At 36.3% G+C, this 13455-nt stretch overlaps 1 protein-coding gene across 1 annotated transcript in view; it reads right to left on the bottom strand.

The window, feature by feature from the left end:
• Positions 9191-13455, bottom strand: part of LOC109233351 (BTB/POZ domain-containing protein At5g03250-like) — a 5207-nt gene continuing 942 nt past the window's right edge. Inside the window, exons 2-5 of the mRNA XM_019399201.1 lie at positions 12602-12671; positions 11559-12343; positions 10536-10971; positions 9191-9797 (exon numbers count right to left, since the gene is read on the bottom strand). Coding sequence (XP_019254746.1) covers positions 9321-9797; positions 10536-10971; positions 11559-12343; positions 12602-12671 — 1768 coding nt within the window. The 3' untranslated portion in view covers positions 9191-9320. The remainder of the gene's footprint in view (positions 9798-10535; positions 10972-11558; positions 12344-12601; positions 12672-13455) is intronic.

Below are 13455 nucleotides of genomic sequence, written 5' to 3'. Positions count from 1 at the left end.
GCTAACATGGCGAACGAATCGATGGAATTTGGCGGTAAGTTATGATACCACGTCATTGCCCCCTTGGACAAGGTTTCTCCGAACTTTTTCAACAAATTGACTCGATTTCATCATCTTCGAGATCGTTTCCCTTAATCGCGCATGTGTATGCTGTCACATGTTCGTTTGGGTCCGAGGTCCCATTATACTTCGGGATATCGGGCATTCTAAATTTCTTAGGGATAGGTTTTGGGGCGGCACTGGATGGGAACGGTTTTTGTACAAACTTTTTAGCGTCAAGGCCCTTCAGGACCGGAGGTGCACCTGGTATTTGGTCGACCCTGGAGTTGTATGTTTCTACTTTTTTATTGTTGGCCTCGATTTTTTTCTCCCCCCTTTCGATTCGTTCGGTCAGTTCTTCTAGCCTCCTAAGAACCGCAGAATCAGCATCCGCCCCACCCCGTTCCGGCTGTACTGGGGTTGGATTGATGATTGCAGCTGCACGGGGAGCCTCCTCGGACCTGACAGGCTCCTGGACCCGGCTCTGGAGCTGAGCTATAGCCGATTGCTGGGCTTGCAGCATGTCAAAAATCATTTTAAGGTTGATAGTCTCTTCGCCGACTGCCTGGGCCCTCGAATCGTCCTCTCCCCGGACGCTATGCGATGATCCGGAGGCCTGATCAGTGTTGAGCGCCATCCGGGAACCGGCATCTATCGGGTTTTCGAGCCCGGGCATTCCATTGTTTCCTGTCTGCTGTTCAAGTTCGTTGTTAATTGATTGTGCCATTCTATGAGTTGGTAATTTGAATGTAAGATGGACTCTTTTGCAAAGAACCAGTGTATTGCGATGCGTCAAGAAAGAGTATCAAAGAGCTCACCAATATCCTTAGCCCCACGGTGGGCGCCAAACTGTTTACCCTCGAATCCGGATAACAATTGAATTTATATGGGGTTTTAAGGATCCGTGAACTAAAAGATACAAAAGGCTTTTAGGTTGAGGAAAATAAAGATAAAGACTCAACAATTGCTGTTAAAGTAAATAATCGCAGAATATAATATTGCTTAGAACAATTGTGCTTGATGCCCCACAAGAATTTAGAGAGATACCCATTTATACATTCTGATTGAGGGTAAAAATAAGGTAGGTAAATTGATTACATCGTGGATCCCTGTAATTACGCCTTAATGGCCTGAAGTGGTTGAGAAAATCACGTTTGGGCGAGATATCCGGCGACGCTTGGTTATCCGTTACGAGCCCGGCTTCCGACCTTGTGTGTTTCTCCATCCGGTGATGATTCCTTTCGAGCTCTGTAACGGTCTCGAAATGACTCGACCTCGGTTGTAGACGTGGCCGTTGTTCTACCTTGCATCCAGGTCGGGTTCGATGGCCCCGACTTGCTCCGGACCGGATCCACCCGGTCGGGTTCAAGCAAAAAAAAGGGTATCACCCAATACAGTTGTATAACTAATGTTGCTTTGCTGCTGTGACTGTGGTTGAGGGTCTATTGGAAACAATCTCTCTAACTAATGCAATATTTGGTTATGTTGTGACTGATGTTGGTATTATACTGTGTTCAAAATCAGAAAATTAGAGAAGTAAACAAATGTTAGTTCAATAAACAAAACGTAAAATAATTCCGAGTCCACTGAATGCACAATGTGTTCTTAAGGAATTTAATTCCCTCACTCTTGCCCAAAACGGATTAATCCTCTCAGGATAGAACGAAATAACTATTCTGTGATAGTGGCACTTCAAATCACAGAACTTGAACTCAACAAACGGAGCAAATCACACTTGACACTTATGTTTATTTAGAAAATAATGCAACAATGTAGAAAAGAGGGGAGAAATTTCAGATTTTACATGTCTGATTTCATGTCTAAAAATGAGGCCAAGCCTCTAAATTTATAGACAAAGTAAGGGTGATATGGAGAGGTGCCATCTAAAAGGTGGCTCTTCCATTTTCCATTCACACCCCTTAATAAAAACGCAACAATCCCTCACATGAATGGAGAATGGTCATATGAGGAAAAACATGCATGAAAATACCGTGTGATTCACAAATAAGGATTAATCGCATCTGGATAAGTAGGTTTCCCTTTGAACTTTCCGTATTGAACTTATGTCGGATATCCTCGGTCAATCGGCAGATTTGATATCTTTGAACCGTCGAACTTTGGTGTATACCTAGACAACCATAAGTCACACAATTAACCCTTAACCGTCTTTGGTTTTCACGATTGTGTTCGTTTCAGCCATGAACACCGCCTGGTTTCATGAGTGCTTAGAGAATGGGCCTTTACTTTCATTCCCCTTAAGGCGGCTTACACTTAACACTCACATAGGTGATTTCTAATCGTGTAATCCTATAGACACACTATCTGGTCATATCCTGCCAGACTTAGAAAATCATTAAAAAGCTTTAAGCTTTATTGATTCATCAAAAAACCTTAATGCTTTACCTCGATTTCTGAACATTGTCTTCATCACGAGAATGGGTTGAGTTATTTGACAATGTTGAACCGTCATTCATAACTTTGTTTGATCTCTTTGAACTTAGCTCTTGGGATCTCCAATCTGCTAGGTAGAGTTACCGCCATGATGACTTGTCCAAGGCCTTAGCCCCATTCCCTTCAATGATATTTCAACTGCCTCTCTAGATAGGCCTTTTGTAAGTGGATCCGATACGTTATCTCTTGACTTTACGTAGTCAATCGTGATAACACCACTAGAGAGTAGTTGTCTAACGGTATTGTATCTCCGTCGAATGTGACGAGATTTTCCGTTATACATAACGCTCCTTGCCCTGCCTATTACAGCTTGACTATCACAATGTATACACATAAGTGCCAAAGGTTTGGCCAAAATGGAATATCTTCCAAGAAATTCCGGAGCCATTCAACTTCTTCACCGGCCTTGTCTAAGACTATAAACTTAGTCTCCACCGTAGAGCGTTCAACACACAGTTGTTTGGACGATTTCCAAGACATCGCTCCTCCACCGACTGTTTAGAATCAGTTGAACCGGTGATCTAATTTGCATCACTATACCCCTGTATTATCGCATGATACTTATTGTAGTGCAAAGCATAATTTGGAGTATATTTCAAATACTTCAAAACTCGTTTCGTTGTCATGAAAGTTCAATGCAAACTTTCTTATGTCATAGACTAATACGTATCGACTTTCGATTGCATACCAGATTATTGACTACACTTAATGTATCAATTGTATATTATAAAAACAGCTGGAATGATTGGCATCAGTTGTGGCCACAACCTTTTAATATAAAATACATTTCGCAATCGCTCCGCCATTTTCAAGCATTTGTATGCTATTTATTCATACGCCTATATGATATACAAATTATAGCACCTTCATTCATGAAACAAATCCAATTAGCAATAGATTTTGATCATGTTCATCGGTTGGTTCACCTCATTATAGATCAACGTATTAATACATTCGTTCATGAACGATCATATTCATACAAAAACGTACAAACGTATCTTTCTATGAAAAATCACAACTTTCAAAGTGACATCATTTCATAAAAGAACTAAACAATATAAATTTTCAGTAAGGAAAATGATCTTTCGAGAAAGGCACGTGACCAACTTCCGAATTAGTAGTTTCATCAACTAGTCTTCATTAAGACTAAAAACAGTTGATGAATTTACCAACTACCATATCAATGGGGTTCAAAAATTATATCATTTAGACATTACGTCTAACATTGGCTTTTGTCATGCATAAGCTAAAAGCCCCCACATTTTAAATATTTCATCAACATATCATCTACATACAATCAAATATATGATTTGAAGTATTCTTAACGTAAACACATGTGTTTACACTTATTAATTTTTGAAATCATTTGACAATATTATTTGGTCAAATCTCGCATGTCATTGTTTGGGTGCTTATCTTAGTCTGTAAAGTGACTTAACAAGTCGACACACTTTCTTTTCTTTTCCAGGAACCACGAACCCTTCAGGTTGTTCCATGTAAATTTCTTCCTCCAAATCTCCATTTAAGAAGATTTTCTTTAAGTTCATCTGATGGATTTCAAGGCCATACACGGCGGCTAACGCTATTAACACCCGAGTAGATGTAATTCTCGTTACCGGCGAGTATGTATCAAAATAATCAAGACCTTCTCGTTGTCTAAATTATTTGACAATTAATCTTACTTTATATTTGTCAATAGTACCATCAACTTTCATTTCCTTTATGAAAATCCAGGTAGAACGCAAAGGTTATTTCCTGGAGGAAGATCAACCAATTCTCAAGTATGATTACTTAATATGGATTCTATCTCACTATTGACTGCCTCTTCCAATATTGTGCTTCCGAGGAAGACAATATTTCTTTAAACGTTTGAGACTCATTTTCCAACAAGAATGTCAGAAAATCCGGTCCAAAGAAAGTAGTTATCCTTTGACGTTTACTACATCTTGGAATTTTCTAATTCAACGTACTTTCCTTTGCTTCTTTCCGATTTCGCTTAGATATTTGACTAGACGACTCACATTCCTTTTTATACGGATACATATTCTCAAAGAATTCAACATTATCTGATTCGATTACCGTATTAATATGAATGTCGGGATTTTTTTAAATTTATGAATCAGAAAACGATATGCCTTACTATTTGTTGCATATCATATGAAAACGGAATCAACAGTTTTCGATCCGATTTTTATCCTTTTAGGTTTAAGAAATTGCACTTTACCCAAATACCCCCCCACACTTGGAAATATTTCAAGTTGGGTTTTCTTCCTTTCATTCATTTTTTCATATGAATGGATTGCGTTTTGCTATGGGGAACTCAATTGAGTATTCAGTTAGCGGTAAGAATAGCTTCTCCCCACAAGATTTGGGGTAAACCAGAACTTACAACAAGGCATTTTATCACCTCCTTTAACGTTCTACTCTTTCTTTCCGCAATTTCATTAGATTGCGCTAAGTAAGGGGCAATCGTTTGGTGAATAATGCCATATTCCAAATATATTTCTTCAAACGCCGCCTCTATTACTTTGTAGAGCCAACCACATGAACTGTTGTTTGTGTCATAACAGAGCCAGAATAAATGGTGAAGTTTTTAATCTTCAAACCAATCTGACACAATCAGAATTAATAAACGGTGAAGTTTTTAATCTTCTAACCGAGTAATACCTGATACCGGATCTAATAAATGGTAAAATTTTTAATCTTCAAACCGAGTAATATGTGACACAATCAAATTTAATAAACGATGAAGTTTTTAATCTTCAAATCGAATAATAAATTAGAGTAGAAAATCACTAAGATTTTAATCTCCAAAACGAGTATAAAGTCAATTAGACTTTAATTTTCGACAAATGAGTTGAACGTCACGAAGACTTTAATCTCAACGAATGAGTAAAAAATCACGCAGATTTTGATCTCAAAGCAGGAGTAGAAAATCACAAAGATTTTATTCTCCATAACGAGTGTAGAAAATCACAAGAATTTTAATTCCCTTTCCAAATGGTTTTCCAACTAAACCATCATAACACTTTAATCTCTTTCTCTAATCAACTAGCGCAATAAACAACCCTGAGATATGTTCATGTTGCTTATATCCATGGTATATGTTCTAAGTCTTTGTATTTTCATAAACATGTGAGTCTTATTTTCAACCCATGGTTAACGTGCAAATTTCGTTCGTCCATCTGATGCCACGCAGAGAAAATTTCCAATAAGCTCACCATAAAAGGGAGATTCTTTTGAGAATCAAATAACGATGCCGAGAGAGATTGAAATTGTTCTCGCGTTATTTGCCCCACATATTCCCACAAAATGATGGCAGTACTAATGGCATCACGTATTGGGGTTTCACGTAGTCACTAAAGTAATTCACATGGAATCTTTCAGAGAAAATTCCAAACTAGATGCAATATTACTTCAACAAAAGAATATTCTGATAGATAAGCAGCCTATAATCATCCGGATCGGCAGACTAACAATAAGAATTCCATTCTGAATTAATCTCTTTATCAACCATCCGAAATTAATTAATTCTTCTAAATCATAGATGAGATATTTCAAAAGTTTCTTCTCTAAAACTTGAATGAAAGCATCGCCATTTTATTGGACTTAACCAAATCAATCACATAGAGAACCGTATGAAGCATCACAATTGCAAAACATTCAAATTCTTTAATTTTTTCTTTCTCGTCAGAAAAGTTAGATGTTAAGACAAACACAGAAAATAAATTGATAAATTCCTTAAGATTGTTGGTGTTATACTTTGTTCAAAATCAGAAAATTAGAGAAGTAAACAAACGTTAGTTCAATAAACAAAACGTAAAATAATTCCGAGCCCACTGAATGCACAATGTGTCCTTAAGGAATTTAATCCCCTCACTGTTGCCCAAGGTATACGGATTAATTCCTCCCAGGATAGAAAGGAATAACTATTCTGTGATAACGGCACTTCAAATCACAGAACTTCAGCGAACTCAACAAACAGAGCAAATCACACTTGACACTTATGTTTATTTACAAAATAATGCAACAATGTAGAAAAGAGGGGAGAAGATTTTAGATTTTACATGTCTGATTTCATGTCTAAAAAATGAGGCCAAGCCTCTAAATTTATAGACAAAGGAAGGGTGATATGGAGAGGTGCAATCTAAAAGGTGCCTCTTTCATTTCCCATTCACACCCCTTAATAAAAACGCAACAACTGTGACTGTGCTTGAGGGTCTATTTGCGTACACACTATCCTCCGCACATTTCTCGTGTGGGAATATAGTGAATATGCTGTATAACTAATGCAATATTTGGTTGGTAGTATTTTAAGTAATATCCGCATTAAGTTATGGATAATTTGGAATTAGAATGAACTATTTAAGACAAACGTCCTACTCAAGTAACTCATGTATAACAATATGTTCATTATTAGTCACATAAAGAGTAAAAAAGTACTAATATCTTTTTACATATCTTCTCTAATCTGATCTTCTAACATAATTTGAATCCACACAGCCTACAATGATAACACTCAATTTTGTCGTAAAAATAGCATGGTTTAGCCAATTTTTGGACTGGTCATTCAAAAATAGTCAGCGTTTACCAAGTTAATGAAAAATAGCTACTATTTTGCTGCAACAGAGACCGATCCAGTATAATATACTGGAGTTCAGTGCACCTGTGTATGAACTTCCAGCATATTATGCTGGACCGGTATACTTTGCTGGCTGCAGTATAATATACTGGAGACTAGAGCATCGGTGCTCCAAACTCCAGTATGTTATGCTGGACCGATATATTATAGAGAAAATCTCACTTTATACCCATTAATTCTAAACTATTTACCCTTTAATGCCCAGGCCCAAACTATTTACTACTCCTACCCACGAGGCCCAAACTATTTACCCGGTTGTTTTCACTGTAATACCTAGCTAAGATGAGGTTCTCAACAGAAAAAAAAGTTCATCCCTGTGGTGAATTAAGGGTCCGCTAAGAAAAAGTTTGGACACCATTAACGAGGAAGAAGCTTATCCATCAACCATTTCATCTTCTGTGGAAAAAAGAGAGATACCATAAAATTTCTCTCTCCACATAATGTTTGTGGCATTGCCGCCGCTTATAATAAGCGTTAGCGCTAGTAGCAAGTAGGATAATAAACTAGGAGCTGTTCTCCTACTAAACAAGCAATAATTTATTTATTTATTCTTCTTTTTTCCAATTCAATTTTTCCCTGTTGTGAGCTCCACCAGTGTGCTGTAAACAGCAGTTGAAGATTTCTTGTTTGATTCAAAGTGGGTGCTGTTAAATATTGCTTATAGTACCTTCTGGAAGTTCATACGAAATTTGATAGCATTTGGAGCTGATTTGAGGTGATTGAGATCGAAATTTTCTGCTGAAAATCGAAGAACACAGCTACAATATACTGCTGCGCTATACAATATGTTGTAGGAGTATATAGCAATACTACAACAGTATACTATTATAGTTTACAATATACTGCAACGGTATATTGTAATAATCGAAGAAGAACACAGTTACCTAACAGTATACCGCCACAATGTACAATATACGATAGGAGTATATAGTTCTACTGCAACAGTATACTATTATAGTATACAATATATTGTTATAGTATACTGTAATAATATGCAATATACTGTAACAGTATGCTGTAATAGTATATAATATACTATAACAGTATACTTATTACACGTAAATTCACTTGCCTTTTCCCTTTTAATTTGCTTTAAGCTTTTACCGAGCGTGAGGGGCAAATTGAAAATGCAAAAAAAAAAAATAAAAAATTATAATATGCTATATAATGTAACGGTATACTCTTACTATTAGATCCTTTTAGAATTTTTTTGAAATTTTTATTGACACCTGATATTATTTCAGTTTAATATTTTATTAAATTTTTTTTACCTCTTTGCGTACAATTATATACCCTGTTGGTATAGCTATATACTATACTGTTATCATATGTTAGTTATTTTTTGGTTGTATTAGCTACATCTAATTGGTACACAATTTGATTTTTTCTTTAGTAATAGTATTAAAAAAAGAATAATAAAAAATAGTAAAAGCAGTAAATGAAATTAGATTATGAAGAGAAAAAGAATATAAAAAAAGAAGTTAATGAAATAAGAAAAGGAAAAAAGAAAAAAATAAGAAGAAACGAGAAAAAAGAAAAAAAGAAGCATAGAAATAAAAAAGAATTGGAGAATAAAGAAAAAGTTCCCCAAATGTAATTAGTTTATGGGTAGAAAAACAAATGGGTAGACAAGGGTAAATAGTTTTGTTTTTGTGGGTAACTGTGTCAAAACCCCTATATTATACTGGAACTCCAGTATATTATGCTGGAGTATTTTTCCGGATTTTGAACAGTTTTTTCGTTCAGATTTATCTTTACATGAAAAGTGGCTAAATTTCGATTACTTTTGAAACTGCGCTATTTTTAAACGACCACTTGTAAATCTGGCTATTTTTGAATTTCTCCCAATTTTGTCTGTCAAATGTCGGACCAACGTCAAGAATACCCTCCCAGGATTAATGCGATTTTATCCCAATAAACATAGGATATACTCATCTCAAATTTAATCTCAAAATTAATTATCCCTTATCCTTCGTACCAAACGAGGAGTACCTTAAAAGTTTCACTGTATGCAAATGCTCTTTGCTTAAAAATGCCTATTATCTACTCATTACAGCATTAAAAATTTGTAAAATATCAGGACGAGTGCAAACCATAACATACATAATACATAATACTACCATAATAACACTAAAAGAAGTCCTGATAGCAGGAAAAGAAGAACACACAGTAATAACTACGTCCACCTTCAGTTTGAGTCTCCTTTCTTGTGATTTTTATGCTCATTAACAGGTGGAGGTTGTATTTTACAGGGCTTTACTGTATTCAAGTCACACTGAGATTTTTTCCCACAAAACACATTCCACCTTTTCTTTGTTTTTACCACCTTTTTAAACTCCTGTTTCATGCTGTTACATTCCTTTTCTAGCTCTGCAACACGCTCCCTCATATCGTTGATGCTTGATCCCCTACCATTTGCTGTGTTCGTGTCACGGTTGCCTCCACGAATACTACTTTGGGAGTTGTCAAGATTATCAGAGACAAAAAACCATCCTGATATTGATGTTCGTAGCCGAAGTTGTTCAAAGAACAAGATTTGAACTATGACCCTAAGAGGTAACCTCTCATTTTGAGCAGCGTGTGTACAAGCCTCTAATGACAGCTTCTGGCAATTCATTAGTCTGCAGATTTGCTCTCTTTCTGAGTCTGTGAGCCAAGGATGTGCCTAAAATTGAATTCATGTGTAAGATAACATGCATATAAGGAAAGTAACATTAAATTTGAAGGAAAAGAGGTTGAGAAATGAATTTTGACAATACTTGTTTTTTGAAAAATAGTTGAAAGTTGACAACTTTAAAAAAAGGCAGCCCGGTGCATAAAGTTTCCCGCGTTCACGCAGGGTCCGGGAAAGGACCTCACCCCAAAGGGGTGTTATGTAGGCAGCCTACCCTGATGCAAGCATCAATGATTGATTCCACGACTCGAACTCGTGTCCTAGGTCACAACTTGACCATTGCATCAGTAACTAACAACTTTTACATGTCACAAAAATACTAAAACAGATGTATTTATCCACATGCTATATATGAAATGATTAAACCTCTCTAGCTAAAAGGGCAGCCTGGTGCACTAAACTCTCGCTATGCGCAGGTCCGTGGAGATGCCGGATCACAAGGGTCTATCGTACACAGTCTTACCCTACATTTCTGCAAGAAGTTGTTTCCACGACTCGAACCCGTAACTTCCTGGTCACATGGCAGTAATTTTACCAGTTACGCCAAGGCTCCCCTTCTAAACCTCTCTAGCTAGTCTAATAACAATGATTAAGCCTCACTAGTCTTTCTTTCCTGCCCCATGTTACCAATTTTGCAGTTCTCATGGAAAGGAAAAAGTAAAACAGGATTTAGTGTAATCAAGAAAGATCAGCATATTACTTAAGTGAAAATGGACAACTATGTGTTACCTTCAAGTATATATCAATGGCACGATAAATACCATCAGAAAGTGGCCTAGCGAAATCTGGGATTGTAGCAGCAAGAGACTGAAACTTTGGGAACTTAAAATTAACATCCGGCGCGACCTCCGCGAGATATGAATCCACCAGATTTGACACCCTTGTTAATGAAGTCAAGGGAAGTGAACCTTCCATCAATTGACTTTCTTCCATAATACAAGGAGAAGATGCAGAAGAAGCCTGTTCTATTGACATAAAATGGTCCAGAATTCTCTGAAAACAGTCTATGTCATATAAAGTCTCCACTGAATATCCCATATTTGGTATTAGCACATCATCTAGAGCAGCTTGATCTAATTGCAATCCCACTCTTCTCTCCAAATTCTCTCTGCAAGATGGACTTGCTTGCAACATCATCGCAGTTCTGAGCAGCCTCAGAAGAAACCTGTCTCGAGACATAATATAATTAAGTAATTAGAAGTGTGTTCTTTCTAACAACTTAAGCTATGAGATGATTTACACAACTTAATATTAAAGCAGGCAAAAGGTCGTAAGTTCAAATAAATATTTTCACATGTTTGGTTCATGAAAAAGAATCAAGCCCACACGTGAGGCGGTATGTTGAGACATAATATAATTAAGTAATTAAAAAGTGTGCTCTTTTTAACAACTTAAGCTTTAAATGAGGTAATTCACACAACTTAATATAGTATTAGAGCAGGCAGAAGGTCCTAAGTTCAAATCAATATTTCACGCGTTTGGTTCATGAAAAACAATCAGGCCGACACGTGAGACGGTATGTTGAGACATAATATAACTAAGTTATTAAAAGTGTGCTCTTTCTGACAACCTAAGCTTTTAAATGAGATAATTCACATAACTTAATTAGAGCAGGTAGAAGGTCCTAGGTTCAAATCGATATTTTCACGTGTTTGGTTCATGAAAAAGAATCAGACCTACACGTGGAGGGGTATGCCGAGACATAATATAATTAAACAATTAAAAGTGTGCTTTGTCTAACAGCTTAAAAACCTGGTTTCTGTTACTCCTTTTTGATTTGGTAGCAATTCCATTATCTCCTCAAGAAGTACCCTTTGGTCTGCCTCTGATGGAGTGGAAATTGTTGATCCTGATTTAGTATGGCTAGTAGCATCCTTAAAACTTGCTTGTCTATTCATCAAAGGTATATATTTCTTGGCATAAAACACAAGTGCACCTGCTATATTTTCAGGGCTCATTCCTCCGGCTTCAACCGCCTGAATCAATCGTTTGTAAAGAGGTAAGCTAAGGAACGACACATCTTCGTACCACCAATCATCTGTCAAGGGTTGTGTCCTCTTTTCGGCGCTTATACCATTCCATATATCCGCGCCTGTGGTACCCTCTTGACCATTTTCAGAAACAGGCCAATTAAATAACTTAGTATCAGTACAAGCTTTCATTGCTAAGGAATTTATACATCTTGAAACTATATGAAGTTCTTCAGCATGTGGTAAAACTTCTTCACAGGTTTCTAAAGCTTTTATAGTATCTGTCCAATTCCCAAAAACATCATTAAGAAAAACTTCTGTTTGTGTAATGAGATTTCCATCTCCAGTTTCTTCTGTCATTTGCAAATACTCTGATGCACATCTTAGACTAACTATATTTAAAGGAGTAAGTTCTAATTTGACACCATAACAAAATTTTGCTACTAGTTCAAATGCTTTAGCACCACCAGGTATGTCACTGAGCTGCAGAACACAAACTGATCCGTCGTCGTTCGATGATTCTTTAATTAGCTTTGCTAGTAGTCCACTTCTTGATATCAATGGGAACTGCAAAAATAATATGCAAAACAACAAGATAATGCACAAACAATACATCTAAATGATACAATAACTGATAAATATAGTCAAACCTTTCTATAACAGTTATCCTCTATAACATACACGTTTTCTTTGGAACCATTATTTTATGTTATGTTATAATATATGTTCCACATAGTAGCACTTCACATCACTATAGCAGCCTAAAAATTTCTGAACAAACAATGTTGTTATAGAGATGGTTGACAGTAAATAAAAAAGGTGTACCTTGTGTAGATAAAAGGACATTTCTCCAATTTCAATTGTAACATCACTAGGAAGGCCTGATGTGCAATGCCTGAATACAAAGAAAACATTTCTAATTTTTCTGCTCAGATGCAAAAAGAAATCAATGTTTAGTTTGACTTTTTTTGGTCCCTATTTCATCATTATTTATCCCTATTGAAACTGATTATTTGTCAATCAACTTTTCTAGTCATCCACATATTAAAAATCAAGTCAGATAATTAGAGCTCAATGGCCCTATAATTAATTTTCCCCTGTCATTTTTCTAGTTTCAACAGTTGCATACATTACTTGACTAATCTCTACATATGTAGCCACAACAGATTTAGAAAAAAATTGAAATTTACCAGAAAATCATTGGAACTTTCATTTTATATGACGGTATTTGATTGAGCATGAAGTTTATTAGAAAGACTTTTGGCACATGCATGCCAAAATAGAGGCAAGTGCACAAGTAGCCATTTTCAGGGATGCTATTTAGAGATTAGCCAGTACTTATTTCTCCTGAATTTTTAAACTAAAAATCTCAACGTCAGGACAATGTAGAACATTGAGGGTGTTTGGCTAAGCTTATAAGCTGATCAAACTAGCTTATAAGCACTTTTCGGCTTATCTACGCGTTTAGTAAAGTTAAAAGTGCTTATAAGTCAAAAATAAGCCAAAAGCCATAAGCTGGTTACCCCCAGCTTATGAATTTTTAGCTTATAAGCACTTTAAGTTTGACCAAGATTTTTACTATTTTATCCTTAAAATATTCTTTTGAAACGAAATTCTTACATCGATACACACTGCCTCAAGTATTGTTTCAAACCCCCCCCGCCCCCCTCCCCCTCCAT

The sequence above is a fragment of the Nicotiana attenuata genome, chromosome 10 (assembly GCF_001879085.1).
Source record: "Nicotiana attenuata strain UT chromosome 10, NIATTr2, whole genome shotgun sequence".
NCBI lineage: Eukaryota > Viridiplantae > Streptophyta > Magnoliopsida > Solanales > Solanaceae > Nicotiana > Nicotiana attenuata.
The sequence above is the reverse complement of the archived record's forward strand: the minus strand, read 5'-3'. Positions and strand labels throughout refer to the sequence as shown.